General features: G+C 47.2%; 1 protein-coding gene across 1 annotated transcript in view; it reads left to right on the plus strand.

The window, feature by feature from the left end:
* Positions 1–763: 763 nt before the first annotated feature.
* Positions 764–22,875, plus strand: part of LOC119405635 (dual specificity protein phosphatase CDC14A-like) — a 91,171-nt gene continuing 69,059 nt past the window's right edge. Inside the window, exons 1-2 of the mRNA XM_037672470.1 lie at positions 764–1,093; positions 2,769–2,907. Coding sequence (XP_037528398.1) covers positions 764–1,093; positions 2,769–2,907 — 469 coding nt within the window. The remainder of the gene's footprint in view (positions 1,094–2,768; positions 2,908–22,875) is intronic.

Below are 22,875 nucleotides of genomic sequence, written 5' to 3' on the forward strand. Positions count from 1 at the left end.
GTCTAATAGCCACTTTTCCGATAGCCAATAGCCACTTTTCAGGTCGATTGAGGAGAAGTACTTTGCGCGCCTGAGCCTGTCTAGAGAATCGTCGACCCGAGGCAACGGGTACACGTCTTTCTTGTGACGTTATTCAGCTTCCTATAATCGACCACAAAACCGAAGGTTGCATCCTTCTTTTTCACCAGGACGACAGGCGATGACCACGGGCTGCTTGAGGGCTGTATTACGCACGTCTTGAAGCATTCCTTCCCTGCGTTTGAATCGCGCGTCGTTCGGTTGGTGAAACTCGGTAATGCTGCTGCCGTATAGGGTGCGCCTCGTCGTAGGTGATGATACGGTGCTTCGTAATCGATGTCTGACGTGTCTTCGACGAACGTGCAAGGCAAGTGTGGAACTCCAGCAACAGGTCGCGCAGTCTTTGTTTTCGCCAGGAAGAGTGGGACTTATGTTGACTCCGCGGAGAGGTGCTTCAACAGTATCGATCGCCTCGGAAGCAAAACACTCAGTGACATCGGCTACTGGGTCGGTGTAGGCGATGCAGTACCGGGGAAAATGTGCCGGTGGGCGTAGTTGAAGTTCGTGACAAGAACCTCGCAGTGGCCTTCACGCAGGCCGACCAGGCTTCGTGCTACGCAGACACCTTGGGAAAGGAGTAGGGAACGTTTGCTTACCGCCACCACTTCGCCGTGTGCTAATACGTCGCACGCCACTTTAACCACGACACTTGCGCGCGGTGGTATGACCAGACCAGACCTTGGCCATGAATCCTGCCGCGATGAGCACCGGGAGCGCTGAATACTCCGCAGCCGCGATTCCTGGCTCGTCGGACTCTCCGCCCTACAATGGCCCGGAGCTCTTGCATGTCCTGACGGAACTGCCACGTCAGCTCAACCGCATGCTGTCGTTGAACTCCGGTTTCTCGCCTGCCGCTTCATCATCGTCAGCTGTTTGGTCAGTACCAGAGTTCCGGGGCTTCAAGGGCGATGTTTTCCTGTGGATCGACAAAATTAATTCTCTCGGCACCGTCCATGCTTGGCCGGACCATCACAAACGGCTGGTGGCCATCGACCACCTTCGCGGTGCGGCCAAGGCATGGCACGCCTACGAAGGCATCAGGCATCAATCCTGGCCTGAATGGTGTGCCAGGCTCACAAGTCTTTTAGGGGCGAAGCTCCTTATGCCGTGGGTCTGTCCATCCTCCGTTTGTAGCGTTGTAGTAGCCACCTCTAGCTCGTGAGAAGCGCGCGTTCTGGTATGCAGTAGACGAAGCAGACGACGTTGACGAGTGGGACTCTAGTGCGTGTTCGCCTGTGTGACATTCTTTCTTCTTTACTGCGCGCGTTGTGGTATGCAGTAGAAGAAGAAGACGACGTTTGAGAAGTAACGCGCCATGAGGCTCCCTCTTGGCGCGCTTTCTCTTTACCTCGGAGTCGCCAGATGGAAGACAAGGCTGTGGAACGGAGGGCACGGAAGGCGGCCGCAGCGCGCTCGCAGACAGAATCCTGAGGTGAGAGCCCGCGAGGCCGAATCTGCACGTCGACGCCACGAAGCAGATTCCGCCGTTCGAGCCCGCGAAGCCGAAGCTGCTCGACAAGCTGCACGGCTGCGGCGAGAAGAGCCCGCCGTTCGAGCCCGCGAGGCCGAAGCTGCTCGACAAGCTTCACGGCTGCGGCGCGAAGACCCCACCGCTCGAACCCGCGAGGCCGAAGCTGCTCGACAAGCTGCACGCCTGCGGCGCGAATCGGATCTTCAAAATGTGAAGGACCGTGAAGCGGCGAGAAAGCACGCGTACCGGCAGGCAGAGCCCGACGCTCTGCGAGCACGTGAAGTGGCTGCAAAACGCATCAGGCGGGCTCTGCCCGAAGGCGCCGACGCGCGCTTCCAGCGGGACTTCCTTGATAACAGCTTCGGCCATAGTTGCGGTGTGTGCAACAGATTGTGGTTCTCAAACAATCTAGTCACAATATCTTCCATCAAGAAGGAACACGCTCGCGCCAATGCCATCACCGTGCTGCAGCGCGAGTTCGCTTCACCCCACTCATCATCATTCACCACGTGGATATGCTGTGATTTTTTTCGTCCTCTTTTACACGCCTGTGACCCTATCTACTCAGACACTCTCCACCGCGGATAGGGGCTGTGAGGCACACCACCTCGACGGTGAAGTTCGGGCGTCCACCAACCTGCCCTCTCCGCAGCGGGCCCCTGGTACAGCTGTGCTCCGTAGCTGTTCCGCGGACAGCTTCGCGGAGTGCCATCGACACTAGCCGCAAGGTGTACTTCTCCCCAGAGGTGTCAGACTCCGCGTCAATATTTGCAGACAGTGTCTCGACGTGCACTCGAACACACAAATGAGACCAAGCTCACTACCTCAGGTCACGGACTCGCCGTCGGTATCCTACGCCATAATATCCCTGCCGGTGGCCGAGAGCATTTTCCGCCCAGATCTGTCGAAAAAGCTACCACCATGCTCGTCATCGCTTGAGCGTTTGGAGGCAACGGCACTTTCAGTACTGGACGCTCTGCCTTCCAACGAGCCGTACCTGTGCGTGGATTCAAGCGAGATGCTTTCTGTACTTGTACTGGTATAGCGCATTACGTGAAAGAAGAAACGGCCGAACAGACCGACACGAGTACAGAGCGCTCTGTCCTCTTGTGTCGGTCTGCTCGGCCGTTCCTTCTTCCCCGTTATACGCTGTACCAGTTCAAGTACGACGAACCAACTCGCCCAATCTTCAACACTTGTGGAGATGCTTTCTGACCAGACGAAGGCGGATCTGCGTACATCACAGCACGCACTGGCGGAACGTGAGAATGTTTCCAACTTGCCGGGAGACCTCTCTCCAGAAGCCGCCACGGCGAAGATCAACCTGCCAGTGCAGCACAAGTCTCCTGCTGACCTCAGTGTGCATGAAATTGCCGAATTAGAAAGGTATCAAGTGAAAAAGCTAAGTGAAATTTACAACAAGAAATGTAAAAAGTTGCTCCGTGACGGCGTGGACCGCTCGTTGTTTCCAAAACAGGTAATAACGGCGGTCCCGACAAACTCGCTTCCTGAGCTAGATAATAGCACGCCGCCGTCCACCAACGTAGTGAACCTCTCGCATGTAAGTCTAAACAGGGACGAACTCCGCGTCTTGTCACGGGGCCTCACTTTTTGTCCTGCAACTGGTGTATATGACGATTTTCAATTGGCTAAGGATTTAGAGAATTTTTCACGTAACATGCGCCTACGAGAATATTTCCATGACCGTCCGTCCACTAGCGACATGCAGCCAGTTGTGTTTACCAATAACCGTTGGACCCCTCCGGCCCAACGTGATAAATATCTAGACATGTATATTGAAGCAGTCCAACGCGACGTGCTTAAAGCCTACGAAAAGCAAAAACCGTTTAAATCAAACATTTCATTGAGGAAGGAAAGCTATTTCATCACTGGCTAAACGCAGAGATATCGTGATAAAGCCAGCCGACAAAGGTGGTGCCGTTGTTGTTATGAATAAACGGATTATATAAGCGAAGCCATAGACAGCTTAACAATCCGATTTTTTATAAGCACTTAGAGTATGATCCCACTGAAGAGTTTAAAGCAGTTGTCCAAGATACCGTCAACGATCTCGTAAAAGATAATCAATTAGGCGACAAGGCAGTACGCTCCTCGTCCCGCTCAGTCCCGTCCCTGGCAGGTTCTACTTGCTGCCTAAAATACATAAAGAAAACTGTCCTGGACGCCCCATTGTTTCGGGCATTGGCACTGTCACGGAGCAACTTTCCCGCTACGTTGATGTAATAATCAGTAACCTTCCATGTAAATTCTCGTCCTATCTTAAAGACACAAATCATTTTTGTTGGACATTGATGAACTCGTGATACCAGACAATTCCGTGCTCGTGACATTAGATGTGGTTTCACTGTATACCAATATACCCCATAGCGGTGGCATCAAGGCAGTAATTCAAGCGTACGAAGAACTGTCTGATGAAAAGCCCATTGGAAGTGATACATTGGCTACCTTATTGAAATTAATCTTACAGCTTAATAATTTTGAATTTGATGGCTCCCACTACCTTCAAGTAAGTGGAACATCAATGGGCACTCGCATTGGACCTAATTACGCTAGCCTTTTCATGTCTGTTCTGGAAAATGACTTTTTAAGAAATCGCGCGTTAAAGCCTCTTTATTATAAGCGATTTATAGATGACATCTTTTTGATCTGGCCCCATGGTGAAAATGAACTTTTATCTTTTATAGCTGATTTCAACACTGTTCACCAATCTATTTCGTTTTCGCATGATTACTCTCGTTCTACCGTTAACTTTCTGGGCGTCACAGTTTGCATCTCTGACAACAAACTAACCACTAGGCTTTACAGGAAACCTACAGACAGGCACCGTTATCTTCACTTTAAAAGTTCGCATGTAAACATTGGAAAACCAGTATACCGTACAGTCAGGCGCTCCGCTTTAAGAGAATTTGCTCTGAGCAGTCAGACTTTTATGCAAACTGCGTACAACTCCGTGCATCTTTGATTCAGCAGCAATACCCACCCCGCATTGTTGAGGATTCCGTCAGAAGAGCCGATGCGCTGAATCGCAAGGATTTGTTCAGCGCTAAAAAGCAACCATCCGTTCAGGCACAAAGTAATCTAGTTCTAACACACTCAGCATCGGTGCCAAACGTTTCCTCCTCAATTCTCAAAAAACATTTCAACATACTAGCGCAGAGTGCCCATCTTAAAGTAATCTTTCCATTGCCACCTCGGGTAGTCTCAGACGGTCTCGCAATCTGCATGACATCCTAACTTCATCTAAACAAGGGTTCCCGATAATGTCGGTTGCCGACTTTGCAAAAAACCACGATGCAAGGTTTGCGCGCATATGACGACGTCACACATTGCTAAAAGCACTGCTTCTCATTTCTTCTATAAAATTAAAGGAAATTTTACGTGTGACACTTACAATTGCATCTATTTGCTCGAATGTTCCGTCTGCAAATTACAGTACATTGGACAAACCGAAACGCCTTCAGATATCGGTTCAACAACCACAAGTGTCATGCTGCCACCATTCCTAACCTTCCGCTATCAAAACACGTGCACATTCCGGGCCACTCATTTGATAATATTACAGCTACAATCCTTCAGTCTGGTTTCCGTTCCCACCACGAAAGAAAGCTTCGAGAATCGTATTTAATCTATAAGTTTAAAGCCGTCACTTGTGGTATGAATGAAAGCGCTGGCAAACTTTCATTTTTTACCCATTTAGTTTCCTAAACACTCTTGACTACCCCCGCTATTATTGCCGCTATGCTTTCCACGCAGATAGATTAGTTCCCTGTTTGAGCTTTGTCGGATCATGACAAGATGTTACACCCGCGTTTATGTTTATCGATAACTTGCTCGCAGTTGTACCTATGACGTGCTATTGATGTTTGTACCGGTGACTCACGCGTTATGTGGCTTCATCATTTTTTACTCATTGTTAATCATTTTTTACTCTTTTATTCGTTTTGTCTTGCGCAAGTGCTCACGCGTGTATTCTCGTTTTTTCTTGTCCTATCACGCGCACCGTTTCCCCACGTGCTTTTAACAACCGCTTGTCAGCCAATAACAGCGCTATGATACGTTACTGCGCATTTTATATTGCGGTACCGTCGCATGTTCGCATCACTCCGACGAAGGCCGGTCCCGCGGCCGAAACGTCAGTCCTTTACTGAACAATTTTTCCTACGTGCTTGATTTTTTTCAACTTTTACTTCCTGGTCCTTTGTTAGCACTTTATTGTTTTCATACATATATATATATATATATTATATATATATATATATATATATATATATATATATATATATATATATAGAGAGAGAGGAGAGAGAGAGAGAGAGAGAGAGAGAGGGGGGGGGGGGGAAGTGAATATTCTTGATAGTCGTTTACTCAGTCGTAAGTGTGTTAACCCTTTCGGCCCTGGCGTCGTCAATTGACGACACCGCACAAAAGTTCCCCTAGCACTTTTAAAATTAAAGCAAAACTGCTCATTCTTTGGGAAATAATTCTTCAATGATCCCCGCTGTGATTGACACCAAAGTTGCGACATATTTGCGTAGCTGGGAGCCACAAAGAAGAAAAAGCTTGACCGAAGTCATGGGTGACGCCGAGGCGGGTCAGGTGAGGCGGCTAAGCGCCGTTTTCGGGACGTCGTACAGAAGCTGTTTCAAGGAGTATCACGCTGAGAAATGAGACGTGGTTCACATTTTGTGTACTCTTGTGAGTAGCAGAAATAAAAAAGCAATTTTCCTAATTTCACAACCTCTGAGCCCTGATGACCTAATTTGATTCCATGCTAATTAATCCATAAATACTTGCACCACTGGCTCAATTTTTCGTTTTTTGGTCTTCTGAGGTCCTAAGTATTAGGAAAACACGCACAAAAAATGTCTCCGGCCAAAATAAAAAATCCAGGGCTGAAAGGGTTAAAGTGTCTCTTTAGAATTTCGTTTACGTTAGGGGGGTTGCTTCCAACTGTTAGCCCCAAGTTTTTCCATCCTCTTGTTTTAATTTTTTCTGCTGGCAACGTACCTCCTGGCGATCTAGGTTTGCTCCTTTACGTATGGCGTCATTGGCTATGGAAAGAGGATAGTGTTGCCTTCCAAGTACGCCATACTTAAAGTGGTAAACCTAGAAGAGCAGGAAGTTGTACACTGGAAGTTGTAAAGGAGTACGTCAACTTAGGACAGGTAGTGTCCGCGGAGCCGAACCATGAGAGTGAAATAACTAGAAGAATAAGGATGGGATGGGGCTCATTCGGCAAGCATTATCAAATCATGAATGGTAGTCAATCACTATCCCTCAAGAGGAAGGTATATAACAGCTGCATCTTACCGGTACTTACCGGTGGTTTTGGCTACGCGGCGCGGAGCGACATCAGATGACAAAAAACGACAGCGCGGGCACCTAAAGTGCTCCCCACTTAAAGAGTTTTGGCGCAGCACACGAAATCTGCATGACAGCGCGCAGTTGTTTTAGCGCTCCCGCTCTGCAGGCAAAGTTATGGTAGCACAACCGAAGAAGTGTTTATTCATTATTCACTAACCAAACGCAACGATTTCTTTACTTAACACTCATTCACACCTGCAACTAGCACACGTCGTGCCAGCAAGTCAGTCGCAAAGCGTCAGGTCAGGGATTGCCACACATGGCCACTTTGGTCGCAATGCGTTTGCTTTGGCTCAATCGCTCGCTGCTCGATCTTTTCAGTCGCGTGACTGTAGTCACAAGCCTCCGAACCAATAGATGTGCACGGTCAGGCGGTGAGCTTATTTTAAGGGACAACTGCCATGCGAGCAGGCTTGAGTTTTGTTTGGCGTCGGGTGTTGGTCGCAATCATGGGTGTGAATATGGCTCACCTTCAGTCGCCTTTTAGCAGCGAAGCTGTTTAGGAAATCGTTCCTTGTGAGTCGATCGCAGAAAACTGTCATCATCTTACGCGTCATGTGCCTCAGAATTCGGGAAGGTCCCACTACGCATCGCTACGGCGTTGCCTGTAATAGCGCTGAGAACAACTGTGAGATAGACAGAAAGAAAGAGAAACAAACAGGGAGAAGAAAAGAAAGATATAAAGAAAAAGAAATATTCTTAACATTCTTCACGAGGCGGGATTCGAACCCGCGTACCCTCGATAGGGAGCCATCGAAGTTGGTTTTCTAAATTGCGGTGTCTTCCAGACAAATGCATTGTTTCTTTATTGTGTCGGCCTTTTGAAGTGGTACTTCAGCTGGCTACGTGCTGCTTGCAATACTTCCTCTTGTTGGAGAATTTACTCGTAAATGTTCTCGCGCTTCTCGCAGAAGTTCCCCTAAAGAAATTAAAGCCTCTCGCAGCCACCGCTAGTCACCGCTAGTCACCGCAACATTGCTTTGTGCGTGGCATTCGTGAGAACTTCGTGTTCCGTCGCGTGACGCGTGTTGCCGGCGCACGTTAGAGCGCATAAAAATTTCCAAGTGGACAGCCAGGAAAAATGCGAGACACATGGCTATTCTGTAAAAACATCTACTTCACCAAAATTTCGGGGGGGGGGGGGGGGGGGGGGGGGGCTAGGGCCCCTCCCCCCTGGCTACGGGCCTGGATAGATGCCATGAGCGAGGCCGACGTTTGGGCTAAGGTCGCTACCTCGAAGTGTGTTAAGGCTAACAAAATTGCACTTCTCCTATCGGAAACGCGCCGAATGGGACGGACGCTAGCAACGACACGTTGCAGGAGCTCATCGCGAAGCCACGGTCATGATGCATTACTTCACTTGACCACTCCCAGAGGTCAACACCACCCCGCCGTCCAAGAGCACTGTGAGAGGAAAGTGTTATATATAAAAGGCGCGTTTGTAAAGCCTCCAGGGGGTGTGACCGTTGCGCAGTGGATATCGTGCCCGGCATCTGTTGTCGCGGACCGAGAGGCCGTGGGTTCCACTCCCGTTGAGGGGCTTTTCTTATTTGCTGTCTGATTGTGTGCATTTTTTTCGACGTCATTTCCGTGACGGAAATACGTAACATAAGTCTTGGTGGACTACGGCATACAACACTTCCGCGTTAAAAAAAAGACAGTGAGATCATCAACGAAAGAGCGAGAAGGAAGTAGAGATAGAGAAAAAGATAGAAAGAAAGAGAAAGAAAGCATCGCATCGCCTAGCGACCAGATGCCGCACCACCTGCAAAGCCGCGCATGCGCAGTAGCTAAGCCACGCCCACTGACGGAGACATCACGCGCGACCTCCGCTCTATAGTGCAGAGCCTGGCTGCGTACTCCCGAGAAGAAAGCGGTGCATCTCGAGGCTAGACGTGTCGGTCGACAGGGAGTAAGAGCGGCGACAGGCCCGTGCATCGCCGTGCGAAGTTTTGCGCGACTTAGTGGAAATTGCCCGCAGTTCTTTAGTCGACCGTCGCAGATAGTCACGCGAACGGCGCCATGTGTATGTGTGAACGAGCCTTCATGCGGTTTAGGCTGATGACAAGAGTAAACTTGCCTAGTAACATTTTTTTCACACAGACTTCGCTTGCTAAGCCACACTGCATGACGTAATATATGTCTAGTGTATTGGAAAGAAGAAAAATCTCTCGACTGTTACGGTTGAAGCATTACTTGGGATTCAAGAAAACGTTCGACACCATAAAGCTCGTTTCACTCGCACACCATGCGGTCGCCGCGTCGTCGCAGCCGCTGCTCTGTCTAAGCATTCTTTTATGCAAGTTCAAATTTCAATTTCAGATTATGCAATTCCAGAAGCAAGCATCTTATGGCGGAGTTTAAACCGGTGGTGGTGGAGGTGTGCGGCGAGACCACCCTTACTGCGCATGCGCAAGTCCTCTCCACCTCCTTTCCACACACCTCTCCCCCTCTCCCCCTCGCCACCCTTTTCCCATTTTCACCTCTCCCCTCTTCATTTCCCCTCTCCACTTCCCCTCCCCCATCTCCACTAGACTCTAAGGCCGAAGCGCTCTCCGCATTCGAAGTGCTGACGTCACCAAGTGGAGGCGGCGACGGCAGCGGGAATCCGGTTTCCCCCGTTCCCGGTGGCCCGCTCAAACGCGGATGGATACAACTCGAAACACGTGTCACTGGTCGTCATTAAGAAAGTCGCGCCATTTTTCTGAATAAACAAATACAATCGGCGGAAGGAGGAGGAGGAGGAGGAAGAAACAAGCGGAAAGACAGGGAGGTTAGCCAGTTCTTAGACCGGCTGGCTACCCTGTGCTGGGGGAAGGGGTAAGGGGGATAAAAGATGATAGAAGAGAGATGTTAGAAAGTTATCTTTAAATGAAATATCAGCACCCAGCGAGATAACTTTCAACTCAAAAGCGCGCTATATTTAATGACGGAGGGCGAGTAGTGCGGCGGCACACCGGCACGTCAGTATGTTTCTTGCTGCCACACGTGGTACGTCGGTTCTGTCAGTGCAGTGTGCCGTTTTTTTCTAAATTGTGAGAACGTCGTGCGTGCTGAAGGGTGTGTGGGGCATTGAATTCGTCAAACCGAACAAGTGCTGTGTCCTTCAGTGCAGTAGCAATTACGACTTGAAGTGCAAGGTGTGCGTTTTTCGATTTTCCAAGATGCGGAGCTGCGCTAAAAATGGCTGCGCGCGATTTCGTGTGACAACTTCTCTCCTTCACAGAACCTCAGGGTGAGTTTTCCTGCAGAATATTCTACATATACTTCCAAGCGTGATTAGAAGTACGACGGTCGCCACTTCTAGAAACGCCAGTGACGAGAATGAGGAATGGCATGACCTTCAGAGGGAAGCAAACTGTTCACGGCCTTGCTGCAACGTAGTTGTCACCGAGGAAACGCTGTAAAACATGACGGACATTATCCCGGTATTGCTGTATATGGCAGGGTATGCTGTCTACGCCGCCTTGAAGAAACTCAAGAGTGAGAAATGTAGAGAAGCAACGACAGTGAATAAAGAAATTTCAGTTTGTGTTACAGAGAAGCACTGACCTCGTCGGAGCAATGGACCGTGGAAGTATCCTGCTTTTAGCGCTGTTTGTCGTAAATGCTGTCGCATATAATCATGCAGTCCTGGAGCAATCGTCAAAACAAGAAGTGCTTTAAAGTTCTCGAAACAGCACCAAGTGGTTACAGACCTCACCGTGGAGCTCCTAACCAACGACGAGTCGTCATATTTTAATACCTGCGACGATGGACATGCTTGACAGCTGGTTCTGAAGCAAGAGTTGCAGTGCAGCACGAATCCTCTCATACAAGCCTTTAGCCGCAAGAAATGGTTTTAGAAGCTGAATCGAAATCAAAGAAGGGAAAGCTGGAAACGCTCAGCTAGAAATAGCTCTCGAAGTGCCTTTGGCCCCGCTGTAAATAAAGTTGTTCAGACAAAATACCATTAGTCTCCCGTTCTCGCTTATAAAGCACGCTTGCGACCTGGTGTAAGATTTCCTCTGTTTCATTTATTACCTGCCCATAAGTTTCCCTATCACTGGCAAGTGCAACTCGAGAAGGCAAATGTATGGAGCCTACGTATTTTCGCACGAACAGTTAACCTTGCAGTTTTACTTAAGGTCGAAGGGTAGCTTGTTCCTATGAATCTTTTTTTTTATTCGAACTTCCCTGAATGCATTACGCGAAGATAATTTTCTTCGAGGTGTGACTACGTGTTCGGGCTCTTTTGTGGCCGATGTATCAATCAGTCGCAAGTTTGTGCTACCAGCCGGCTGTATAACCAAGAACCGATGAACAAAATTATGCGAAGTTCCTGGACATTTTATATATCTATTTCTGTTTACTACCGAGGTGAAATACAGGGCATAAGCTCAGCAAAACTCGGTTTAAGTGCTTGATACTCCTCAGAGCAAACACACGTCTTTTACTTATTCACAAAAGAAAGAAATATGTCAAAATTTGTGAGGCTCATTTGACCGTAAATATTTGCACGCAATTCCTTTACTCCTGAGGAGGGAATTCCTAAGCACCAAACAGGAACACTGACGAAAGAAAAGGCCAAGACAAGCGCACAGCAGACGTCCCTACGCAAGCCTTCGCTGTGTGGCGAGCAACCGCCGCCGCCGCTTCGTGACGTCACGGTGGCAGCCTTCAGGCCTTAAAGTCTATAGGGTGTTGCTCCACTCCCCCTCTGAAACGCGGGCTCGACATGCCGAAACGCTGCTTCGCATCGCCTCATGGTCCCCTTTAGCGGGAGACGGTGTGAGTTTTTTCGCGTCACTTCTGCAAATCGATAATTCAGCGCAGGAATGCAGCGCTGCAGAAATGCAGCACTGCAGCGCTGCAGTTAGCGCCGGCGAAAGACAAGGTCATAGCCGCCGTCGAAGCAGCCGCTCTTTGGTACTTCTTGAACAATGTGCAATGCAACCGGCGGAGGTCGTTTGGATTACTCTGCAACCTTTGACGAGTCTGGAGTAGCCTGCAGTTAGCGCCTCCAAAACACAATATCCACTGAAAATCGACTGAAAAACGTCAGTGTACTTTCTTCTGAGATATTAAACTGCGCTGAGGACGCGATAACAGTCTAGAAGGAGGCAGGACGAGCACATCGCCAGTTATTCGCCAGTTATTTTCGCCTGTTCTTTTCGCCGCGCATATACGGTGAAACTGACGCTTTCAACCTTTCGGCTCTTCTACGAGCGATTCGTTCGTGGAGTGACCCACCAGATGATCTCGAATCAGAGCTAGCTCACGCAAAATTCTTAAGCAACCGCAAAAAATATTTATGCACCGAAATTTGATGTATGGCGTTTTCACATGCACCCGTGCCTACAATACTGTTACCGATATGTGTTTTTTTTTTCTTCTTTTTTTTCACCTGCTTTTATTTTATCCTGTGTGTTCAGTTATTGGCGAAAAACTCGTTCGGCAGTTTTCATTTCTTGTTAAACTGTTGGTGTTTAAATAGCTACTTTTACATTACCTTTTCTGTAGCGCCTTGACATACTACACTTTGTTTTTTTAGTATATTTAGCGTTTCTGTGTTCGTGTGTTCATTTGCATCTTCTGCGATAGTCAGTATTTCACCTATGTATATTTATCTCTATTTTCTACATGCTGTATTGCCCCCCTTACACAATGCCCCACGAGGGCACTGTAAGGTGCTCATAAATAAATAAATAATTAGTGACAATACCTGTGGAAGCGCTCTGTCTGACGCAGCACTAAACGAGCTGTCCGAGTAGATGCTCAGTTGCGCCAACTTTAGAATCCTCAAGTGCGCGCCTTCAAAGCACTAGTTTGGCGCCGTCACTCAAAAAAAAAACTGACAAGTGATCGCCGTAGCAGCAATTCAGCATTACTGTGTAAGTGTATACGTACAGCCGTCAGCACGCTTAACTCGAACGCTGCGCCGCTTTCCCTCGAGCCGCTTCGACTGACGCCAGCGCCGCCAAGCGTCGGACACGGTAGGTTTCCTGTAGCTAGCGATAGATAGTACACAGGTTGATTTAATTAGTAAATTTTTGTTTCTCGTTTGTCTGACCGGCGGGTCAAATATACTGACTTGTCAGGTCCCTCTTCGCCACGTTTCGCTTCCGTCTACGTTTTCACTCGCGCCCATAAATTCGTTGATGACGCACGCGATGGTTCATTGCGTATATTACTGGCAGGGCCAAGTATATACGTTGGCAGTGCAAAAGCATCATGTGTTCAAAATGAGTTACTTCCTCCTGTATCGTTTTCGTTAAGGTATGTCAGGCGGCGTTCATGAATAAGGAAAAAAGAACGCCGCGCTCTCATGGACCTTTTTTCTGGAATTAGAGAACTTACCGATAAATGTTGCCTATCCTTAACACGTAGGGCAATAGAAAAATAGGTTCCATCCTCAACTTTAATGTTGGATTTTTCTGTCATCTCACCGGTGTGTTTCTGATATTTCATGACCAGGTAATCGTCGAGAACGCCGACTGCTGTTGAGTATTTGGCAAAGACGTTATCTTCCCAGTAAAAAGTAATTACGGGTGTACAGCTGAAAAAAATTGAAGCAATTTATTAGGTGTACATATCACTCAACTTTGGTTGCTGCGTAACAGTGACGATTTTAAAACCAGATAATGGGAAAAACCCAACTGATTGTTTGTTATTTAAACATACAAAGTACCCTTCGGTAATTCTGAGCGACAGCAACAGTACAATTGTTAAATGAGTGCATGTTGATTATGCACACATAATGCTTCGAAAAAGTGGCGTTTATTGATGGCGTTTATTTCGGTGGGGCGTAAGGTTCTTGTTGTAATATGTATACTGTTCGAGGTAGCCTGCAGTAAAGAACGAATAGTACGTGGCTGTTCTTGAGCAACGAACCAGTCCATTTTACCGAGACTTGCGCTTTGACGCAAGTCAACTTGGTGAGACGTCCTCCACTTTTGTATTTTAATGTAAGAATGGCAGACTGGCTTGTTGGTTTAACATATTTGAAGTTTAAGGCGCGAATAAGACTCGGACGAAGATAAGGAACACACACACGGAGCGCCACTTCCAACAAAGATTTATTTCCAAGAGCACAGAACATATTTATACACTACGCGCGCCGTCATCGTGCCTCAATGCGCAGTCGCATTCAAGTAGCGTAACTCTTTTGGCGATAATGAAATGGAGGCAACGCTGACACATAGATCACCTGATTCGATTATTTTCTTAGCCTCAATAATTAGTCGTACTGATTTATCGGGGCTTCGGCCGACTACCGCGCAGGCGCTAAAGTCAGGAACGCAATGGCAATCTCGGCAGTGTATCGCGAGGTGGCCCTCTCTGCCATTTCTGACGTTGTTATTATGCTGTCTTAGCCTGTCATTCAGGCATTGTTCGGTCTGGCCCACGTAACTTCTACCACACGACAAGTATGTAAGCTGTCAGAAGGGTGTGGTCTACGAGATCCCCTTGTCGTGTGGTAGAAGTTATCTATCTATCTATCTATCTATCTATCTATCTATCTATCTATCTATCTATCTATCTATCTATCTATCTATCTATCTATCTATCTATCTATCTATCTATCTATCTATCTATCTATCTATACTAGCAGACAAGCCCGGCTGCTAGTAGCGACATCTGATGCAGTGTTTGTTTTCTGGATACCCAGGTGTGCCGCAGTCATGTTGTCGTGATATGCCTTGAGGACGAGCGCAAAGCGAGCGAGGCAGAGCGGGCACACAGCGCTGACTGTCAGGGTGGTGTATATGACGATAAAGGACGCAGTTGGGGCGATTGAACCGCGTCAGCTGTCGACAAAGACGAGCGTTAGGTCGGCGCGAAGCTCTGCAAAGGCTGTCTCTGATGCGCCGGCAGTCAGTGTGTTTCTCGGATAAAAATGAGCAATATTGTTTTGAAGAAATCTAGCCGAGAACAGCTAAGGGCGAAACGTATGGACAAGGAACGTCCGAGAGCTCCTCGCGTACGGTAGAGGTTGGACCATTATATGGTTCTGTAGGAAGCGGGCGGTTGGAAAACACGTCGGTGTCGCGGTGGTTTTTAGCAGACTTGTATTTAATACTAAAGTCATATTTTAGCAGACGAAGAATGAAATGATCAAGGCGCCCAGACAAATTTTTCAGTGCCGAGAGCCAGCGTAGGGTGTCAGGAGTGAGGACGTTTGGGCATGTTCGTAGCTCATCGTACTTCAAGAGCCAAGCTCACTACATCAGCACGAGGCAAGATAAGAACAGGACAAGTGCTTACTTTCAACCACTGCTTTATTGCAGATTGTGAGCTTTGATAAACACACATCTGAAACACCAAGAGGAAACAATTCACAGAAAGAAAAAAAGGTGAATGGACGCGTGTCGTCAAACCAAGCAATCAAGCTATTTCTTAGATAAAAGAATAGACTGCGTGCTGACACATTAATTTCCTGCCCTAGCTACCTCAGACGCCGCTACCATTTCTTTAGTTATGTTGTTACAATGGCGTAACGGAACAATTGTCACATTGAAACGAGGATGACACTGTGGCTTCGCGTCACATTTCTTACACTGGCCAGCACGTTGTCCATCTATGGCAGTATTCATGACTTCATTGCGACGCTTGAACAGACGCCCGTGCAGGCATCTGCCAGCCTGGCCTACATTGCCTTCCACATGAAAGTGTAATTCTGTAAACACCTCCTGTGCACGGGACGTGAGCATTTTTATGTGTCATAGAGCAAACTTGCTTCTGCTTCCCAGTCGGGCAGCTCGTACACAACCTTAAAATCTTATTTGACGCTGAGAACACACGATGTTGCACAAACAGAGCGCCCCGAGGAGGAAGCGGATTCAGTTTTTCTCTATCAGACATAAAGATCTTTCGTCGAGTGGACGGTTCACCTCGCGACGATATTAAGAGCAGCAGCAGATATTGAGAGGGCTACGAAAGAACACCACTAATAGTGCGAACGGTGACTGTGCGAAGCTCACTGCAGCAGCCAGCAAGCGGTGGTGCCTAGTGACCACCATGCTGTCCGATGTCCCCCCTAACAGTGCTGTGTACGTGTACATACACGCCAAGCCGAGTCTTTCTAGCTATATTTGTAGTGAAGCTATACTTATTCTGCGATCTAATGAGACCCTTGATAATTCGCAATTAATAGTACACGTGGTAGGTATATCCTTCCCTAGCCTACACTGAAAGAAATTTCCTTAGAATCTACGAACAAAATGTTCGTAAAATTTAATGATGCCTGCCCTTTTATACAAACACGGCAAAAACTTACCTAAATGCCACAGACATGTGTCAGATTTTTCAAATACAGAAAGAGTCTCCTTGTTTAATGTGCCACTAAAAAGTCGTAAAAGTTGGCTTCCATTTCTAATTAATGTTCTAATTAAGTTGTAATTAATGTTGTGGCTTCCTTTCAAGTTATTTTCCAACCAAAGAAGCCTCGTCGTTACCAGGCTACTTTTTTAGGCAAGGTGCTTTGGCGGAAAGCACGGGGAACGTGTTACAAGTATATATATATATATATATATATATATATATATATATATATATATATATATATATATATATATATATATATATATTCACCCTGTTCATGGTTTCTCTTCGTGAATGGCATTTTTAGTTGCGAAGCATCTTATGGCGGATCTCAAACTCTGTGCAGCGTGACCACCCTTACTGCGCATGCGCAAGTCCTCTCCACCTCCTTTCCACACACCTCTCCCCCTCTCCCCCTCGCCACCCTTTTCCCATTTTCACCTCTCCCCTCTTCATTTCCCCTCTCCACTTCCCCTCCCCCATCTCCACTAGACTCTAAGGCCGAAGCGCTCTCCGCATTCGAAGTGCTGACGTCACCAAGTGGAGGCGGCGACGGCAGCGGGAATCCGGTTTCCCCCGTTCCCGGTGGCCCGCTCAAACGCGGATGGATACAACTCGAAACACGTGTCACTGGTCGTCATTAAGAAAGTCGCGCCATTTTTCTGAATAAACAAATACAATCGGCGGAAGGAGGAGGAGGAGGAGGAAGAAACAAGCGGAAAGACAGGGAGGTTAGCCAGTTCTTAGACCGGCTGGCTACCCTGTGCTGGGGGAAGGGGTAAGGGGGATAAAAGATGATAGAAGAGAGATGTTAGAAAGTTATCTTTAAATGAAATATCAGCACCCAGCGAGATAACTTTCAACTCAAAAGCGCGCTATATTTAATGACGGAGGGCGAGTAGTGCGGCGGCACACCGGCACGTCAGTATGTTTCTTGCTGCCACACGTGGTACGTCGGTTCTGTCAGTGCAGTGTGCCGTTTTTTTCTAAATTGTGAGAACGTCGTGCGTGCTGAAGGGTGTGTGGGGCATTGAATTCGTCAAACCGAACAAGTGCTGTGTCCTTCAGTGCAGTAGCAATTACGACTTGAAGTGCAAGGTGTGCGTTTTTTCGATTTTCCAAGATGCGGAGCTGCGCTAAAAATGGCTGCGCGCGATTTCGTGTGACAACTTCTCTCCTTCACAGAACCTCAGGGTGAGTTTTCCTGCAGAATATTCTACATATACTTCCAAGCGTGATTAGAAGTACGACGGTCGCCACTTCTAGAAACGCCAGTGACGAGAATGAGGAATGGCATGACCTTCAGAGGGAAGCAAACTGTTCACGGCCTTGCTGCAACGTAGTTGTCACCGAGGAAACGCTGTAAAACATGACGGACATTATCCGGTATTGCTGTATATGGCAGGGTATGCTGTCTACGCCGCCTTGAAGAAACTCAAGAGTGAGAAATGTAGAGAAGCAACGACAGTGAATAAAGAAATTTCAGTTTGTGTTACAGAGAAGCACTGACCTCGTCGGAGCAATGGACCGTGGAAGTATCCTGCTTTTAGCGCTGTTTGTCGTAAATGCTGTCGCATATAATCATGCAGTCCCTGGAGCAATCGTCAAAACAAGAAGTGCTTAAAGTTCTCGAAACAGCACCAAGTGGTTACAGACCTCACCGTGGAGCTCCTAACCAACGACGAGTCGTCATATTTTAATACCTGCGACGATGGACATGCTTGACAGCTGGTTCTGAAGCAAGAGTTGCAGTGCAGCACGAATCCTCTCATACAAGCCTTTAGCCGCAAGAAATGGTTTTAGAAGCTGAATCGAAATCAAAGAAGGGAAAGCTGGAAACGCTCAGCTAGAAATAGCTCTCGAAGTGCCTTTGGCCCCGCTGTAAATAAAGTTGTTCAGACAAAATACCATTAGTCTCCCGTTCTCGCTTATAAAGCACGCTTGCGACCTGGTGTAAGATTTCCTCTGTTTCATTTATTACCTGCCCATAAGTTTCCCTATCACTGGCAAGTGCAACTCGAGAAGGCAAATGTATGGAGCCTACGTATTTTCGCACGAACAGTTAACCTTGCAGTTTTACTTAAGGTCGAAGGGTAGCTTGTTCCTATGAATCTTTTTTTTTTATTCGAACTTCCCTGAATGCATTACGCGAAGATAATTTTCTTCGAGGTGTGACTACGTGTTCGGGCTCTTTTGTGGCCGATGTATCAATCAGTCGCAAGTTTGTGCTACCAGCCGGCTGTATAACCAAGAACCGATGAACAAAATTATGCGAAGTTCCTGGACATTTTATATCTATTTCTGTTTACTACCGAGGTGAAATACAGGGCATAAGCTCAGCAAAACTCGGTTTAAGTGCTTGATACTCCTCAGAGCAAACACACGTCTTTTACTTATTCACAAAAGAAAGAAATATGTCAAAATTTGTGAGGCTCATTTGACCGTAAATATTTGCACGCAATTCCTTTACTCCTGAGGAGGGAATTCCTAAGCACCAAACAGGAACACTGACGAAAGAAAAGGCCAAGACAAGCGCACAGCAGACGTCCCTACGCAAGCCTTCGCTGTGTGGCGAGCAACCGCCGCCGCCGCTTCGTGACGTCACGGTGGCAGCCTTCAGGCCTTAAAGTCTATAGGGTGTTGCTCCACTCCCCCTCTGAAACGCGGGCTCGACATGCCGAAACGCTGCTTCGCATCGCCTCATGGTCCCCTTTAGCGGAGACGGTGTGAGTTTTTTCGCGTCACTTCTGCAAATCGATAATTCAGCGCAGGAATGCAGCGCTGCAGAAATGCAGCACTGCAGCGCTGCAGTTAGCGCCGGCGAAAGACAAGGTCATAGCCGCCGTCGAAGCAGCCGCTCTTTGGTACTTCTTGAACAATGTGCAATGCAACCGGCGGAGGTCGTTTGGATTACTCTGCAACCTTTGACGAGTCTGGAGTAGCCTGCAGTTAGCGCCTCCAAAACACAATATCCACTGAAAATCGACTGAAAAACGTCAGTGTACTTTCTTCTGAGATATTAAACTGCGCTGAGGACGCGATAACAGTCTAGAAGGAGGCAGGACGAGCACATCGCCAGTTATTCGCCAGTTATTTTCGCCTGTTCTTTTCGCCGCGCATATACGGTGAAACTGACGCTTTCAACCTTTCGGCTCTTCTACGAGCGATTCGTTCGTGGAGTGACCCACCAGATGATCTCGAATCAGAGCTAGCTCACGCAAAATTCTTAAGCAACCGCAAAAAATATTTATGCACCGAAATTTGATGTATGGCGTTTTCACATGCACCCGTGCCTACAATACTGTTACCGATATGTGTTTTTTTTTTCTTCTTTTTTTTCACCTGCTTTTATTTTATCCTGTGTGTTCAGTTATTGGCGAAAAACTCGTTCGGCAGTTTTCATTTCTTGTTAAACTGTTGGTGTTTAAATAGCTACTTTTACATTACCTTTTCTGTAGCGCCTTGACATACTACACTTTGTTTTTTTAGTATATTTAGCGTTTCTGTGTTCGTGTGTTCATTTGCATCTTCTGCGATAGTCAGTATTCACCTATGTATATTTATCTCTATTTTCTACATGCTGTATTGCCCCCCTTACACAATGCCCCACGAGGGCACTGTAAGGTGCTCATAAATAAATAAATAATTAGTGACAATACCTGTGGAAGCGCTCTGTCTGACGCAGCACTAAACGAGCTGTCCGAGTAGATGCTCAGTTGCGCCAACTTTAGAATCCTCAAGTGCGCGCCTTCAAAGCACTAGTTTGGCGCCGTCACTCAAAAAAAAAACTGACAAGTGATCGCCGTAGCAGCAATTCAGCATTACTGTGTAAGTGTATACGTACAGCCGTCAGCACGCTTAACTCGAACGCTGCGCCGCTTTCCCTCGAGCCGCTTCGACTGACGCCAGCGCCGCCAAGCGTCGGACACGGTAGGTTTCCTGTAGCTAGCGATAGATAGTACACAGGTTGATTTAATTAGTAAATTTTTGTTTCTCGTTTGTCTGACCGGCGGGTCAAATATACTGACTTGTCAGGGTCCCTCTTCGCCACTTTCGCTTCCGTCTACGTTTTCACTCGCGCCCATAATTCGTTGATGACGCACGCGATGGTTCATTGCGTATATTACTGGCAGGGCCAAGTATATACGTTGGCAGTGCAAAGCATCATGTGTTCAAAATGAGTTACTTCCTCCTGTATCGTTTTCGTTAAGGTATGTCAGGCGGCGTTCATGAATAGGAAAAAAGAACGCCGCGCTCTCATGGACCTTTTTTCTGGAATTAGAGAACTTACCGATAAATGTTGCCTATCCTTAACACGTAGGGCAATAGAAAATAGGTTCCATCCTCAACTTTAATGTTGGATTTTTCTGTCATCTCACCGGTGTGTTTCTGATATTTCATGACCAGGTAATCGTCGAGAACGCCGGAAGCTGTTGAGTATTGGCAAAGACGTTATCTTCCCAGTAAAAAGTAATTACGGGTGTACAGCTGAAAAAAATTGAAGCAATTTATTAGGTGTACATATCACTCACTTTGGTTGCTGCGTAACAGTGACGATTTTAAAACCAGATAATGGGAAAACCCCAACTGATTGTTTGTTATTTAAACATACAAAGTACCCTTCGGTAATTCTGAGCGACAGCAACAGTACAATTGTTAAATGAGTGCATGTTGATTATGCACACATAATGCTTCGAAAAAGTGGCGTTTATTGATGGCGTTTATTTCGGTGGGGCGTAAGGTTCTTGTTTGTAATTGTATACTGTTCGAGGTAGCCTGCAGTAAAGAACGAATAGTACTTGGCTGTTCTTGAGCAACGAACCATCCATTTTACCGAGACTTGCGCTTTGACGCAAGTCAACTTGGTGAGACGTCCTCCACTTTTGTATTTTAATGTAAGAATGGCAGACTGGCTTGTTGGTTAACATATTGTGAAGTTTAAGGCGCGAATAAGACTCGGACGAAGATAAGGAACACACACACGGAGCGCCACTTCCAACAAAGATTTATTTCCAAGAGCACAGAACATATTTATACACTACGCGCGCCGTCATCGTGCCTCAATGCGCAGTCGCATTCAAGTAGCGTAACTCTTTTGGCGATAATGAAATGGAGGCAACGCTGACACATAGATCACCCTATGATTCGATTATTTTCTTAGCCTCAATAATTAGTCGTACTGATTTATCGGGGCTTCGGCCGACTACCGCGCAGGCGCTAAAGTCAGGAACGCAATGGCAATCTCGGCATTGTATCGCGAGGTGGCCCTCTCTGCCATTTCTGACGTTGTTATTATGCTGTCTTAGCCTGTCATTCAGGCATTGTTCGGTCTGGCCCACGTAACTTCTACCACACGACAAGTATGTAAGCTGTCGAAGGGTGTGGTCTACGAGATCCCCTTGTCGTGTGGTAGAAGTTTATCTATCTATCTATCTATCTATCTATCTATCTATCTATCTATCTATCTATCTATCTATCTATCTATCTATCTATCTATCTATCATCTATCTATCTATCTATCTATACTAGCAGACAAGCCCGGCTGCTAGTAGCGACATCTGATGCAGTGTTTGTTTTCTGGATACCCAGGTGTGCCGCAGTCATGTTGTCGTGATATGCCTTGAGGACGAGCGCAAAGCGAGCGAGGCAGAGCGGCACACAGCGCTGACTGTCAGGTGGGTATATGACGATAAAGGACGCAGTTGGGCGATTGAACCGCGTCAGCTGTCGACAAAGGACGAGCGTTAGGTCGGCGCGAAGCTCTGCAAGGCTGTCTCTGATGCGCCGGCAGTCAGTGTGTTTCTCGGATAAAATGAGCAATATTGTTTTGAAGAATCTAGCCGAGAACAGCTAAGGGCGAAACGTATGGACAAGGAACGTCCCGAGAGCTCCTCGCGTACGGTAGAGGTTGGACCATTATATGGTTCTGTAGAAGCGGGCGTTGGAAAACACGTCGGTGTCGCGGTGGTTTTTTAGCAGACTTGTATTTAATACTACTAAAGTCATATTTTAGCAGACGAAAATGAATGATCAAGGCGCCCAGACAATTTTTCAGTGCCGAGAGCCAGCGTAGGGTGTCAGGAGTGAGGGGACGTTTGGGCATGTTCGTAGCTCATCGTACTTCAGAGAGCCAAGCTCACTACATCAGCACGAGGCAAGATAAGAACAGGACAAGTGCTTACTTTCAACCACTGCTTTATTGCAGATTGTGAGCTTTGATAAACACACATCTGAAACACCACCAGAGGGAAACAATTCCAGAAAGAAAAAAAGGTGAATGGACGCGTGTCGTCAAACCAAGCAATCAGCTATGTTCTTAGATAACAATAATAGACTGCGTGCTGACACATTAATTTCCTGCCCTAGCTACCTCAGACGCCGCTACCATTTCTTAGTTATTTTGTTACAATGGCGTAACGGAACAATGTCACATTGAAACGAGGATGACACTGGTTCGGCTTCGCTCACATTTTCTTACTGGCCAGCACGTTGTCCTCTATGGCAGTATTCCATTACTTCATTGCGACGCCTTGAACAGACGCCCGTGCAGGCATCTGCCACCTGCCTAACAATTTGCCCTCCACATGAAACAGTGTAATTCTGTAAACACTCCTGTGCACGGGATCGTGAGCATTTTT

Source organism: Rhipicephalus sanguineus, chromosome 9 (genome assembly GCF_013339695.2).
Source record: "Rhipicephalus sanguineus isolate Rsan-2018 chromosome 9, BIME_Rsan_1.4, whole genome shotgun sequence".
NCBI classification, from domain to species: domain Eukaryota; kingdom Metazoa; phylum Arthropoda; class Arachnida; order Ixodida; family Ixodidae; genus Rhipicephalus; species Rhipicephalus sanguineus.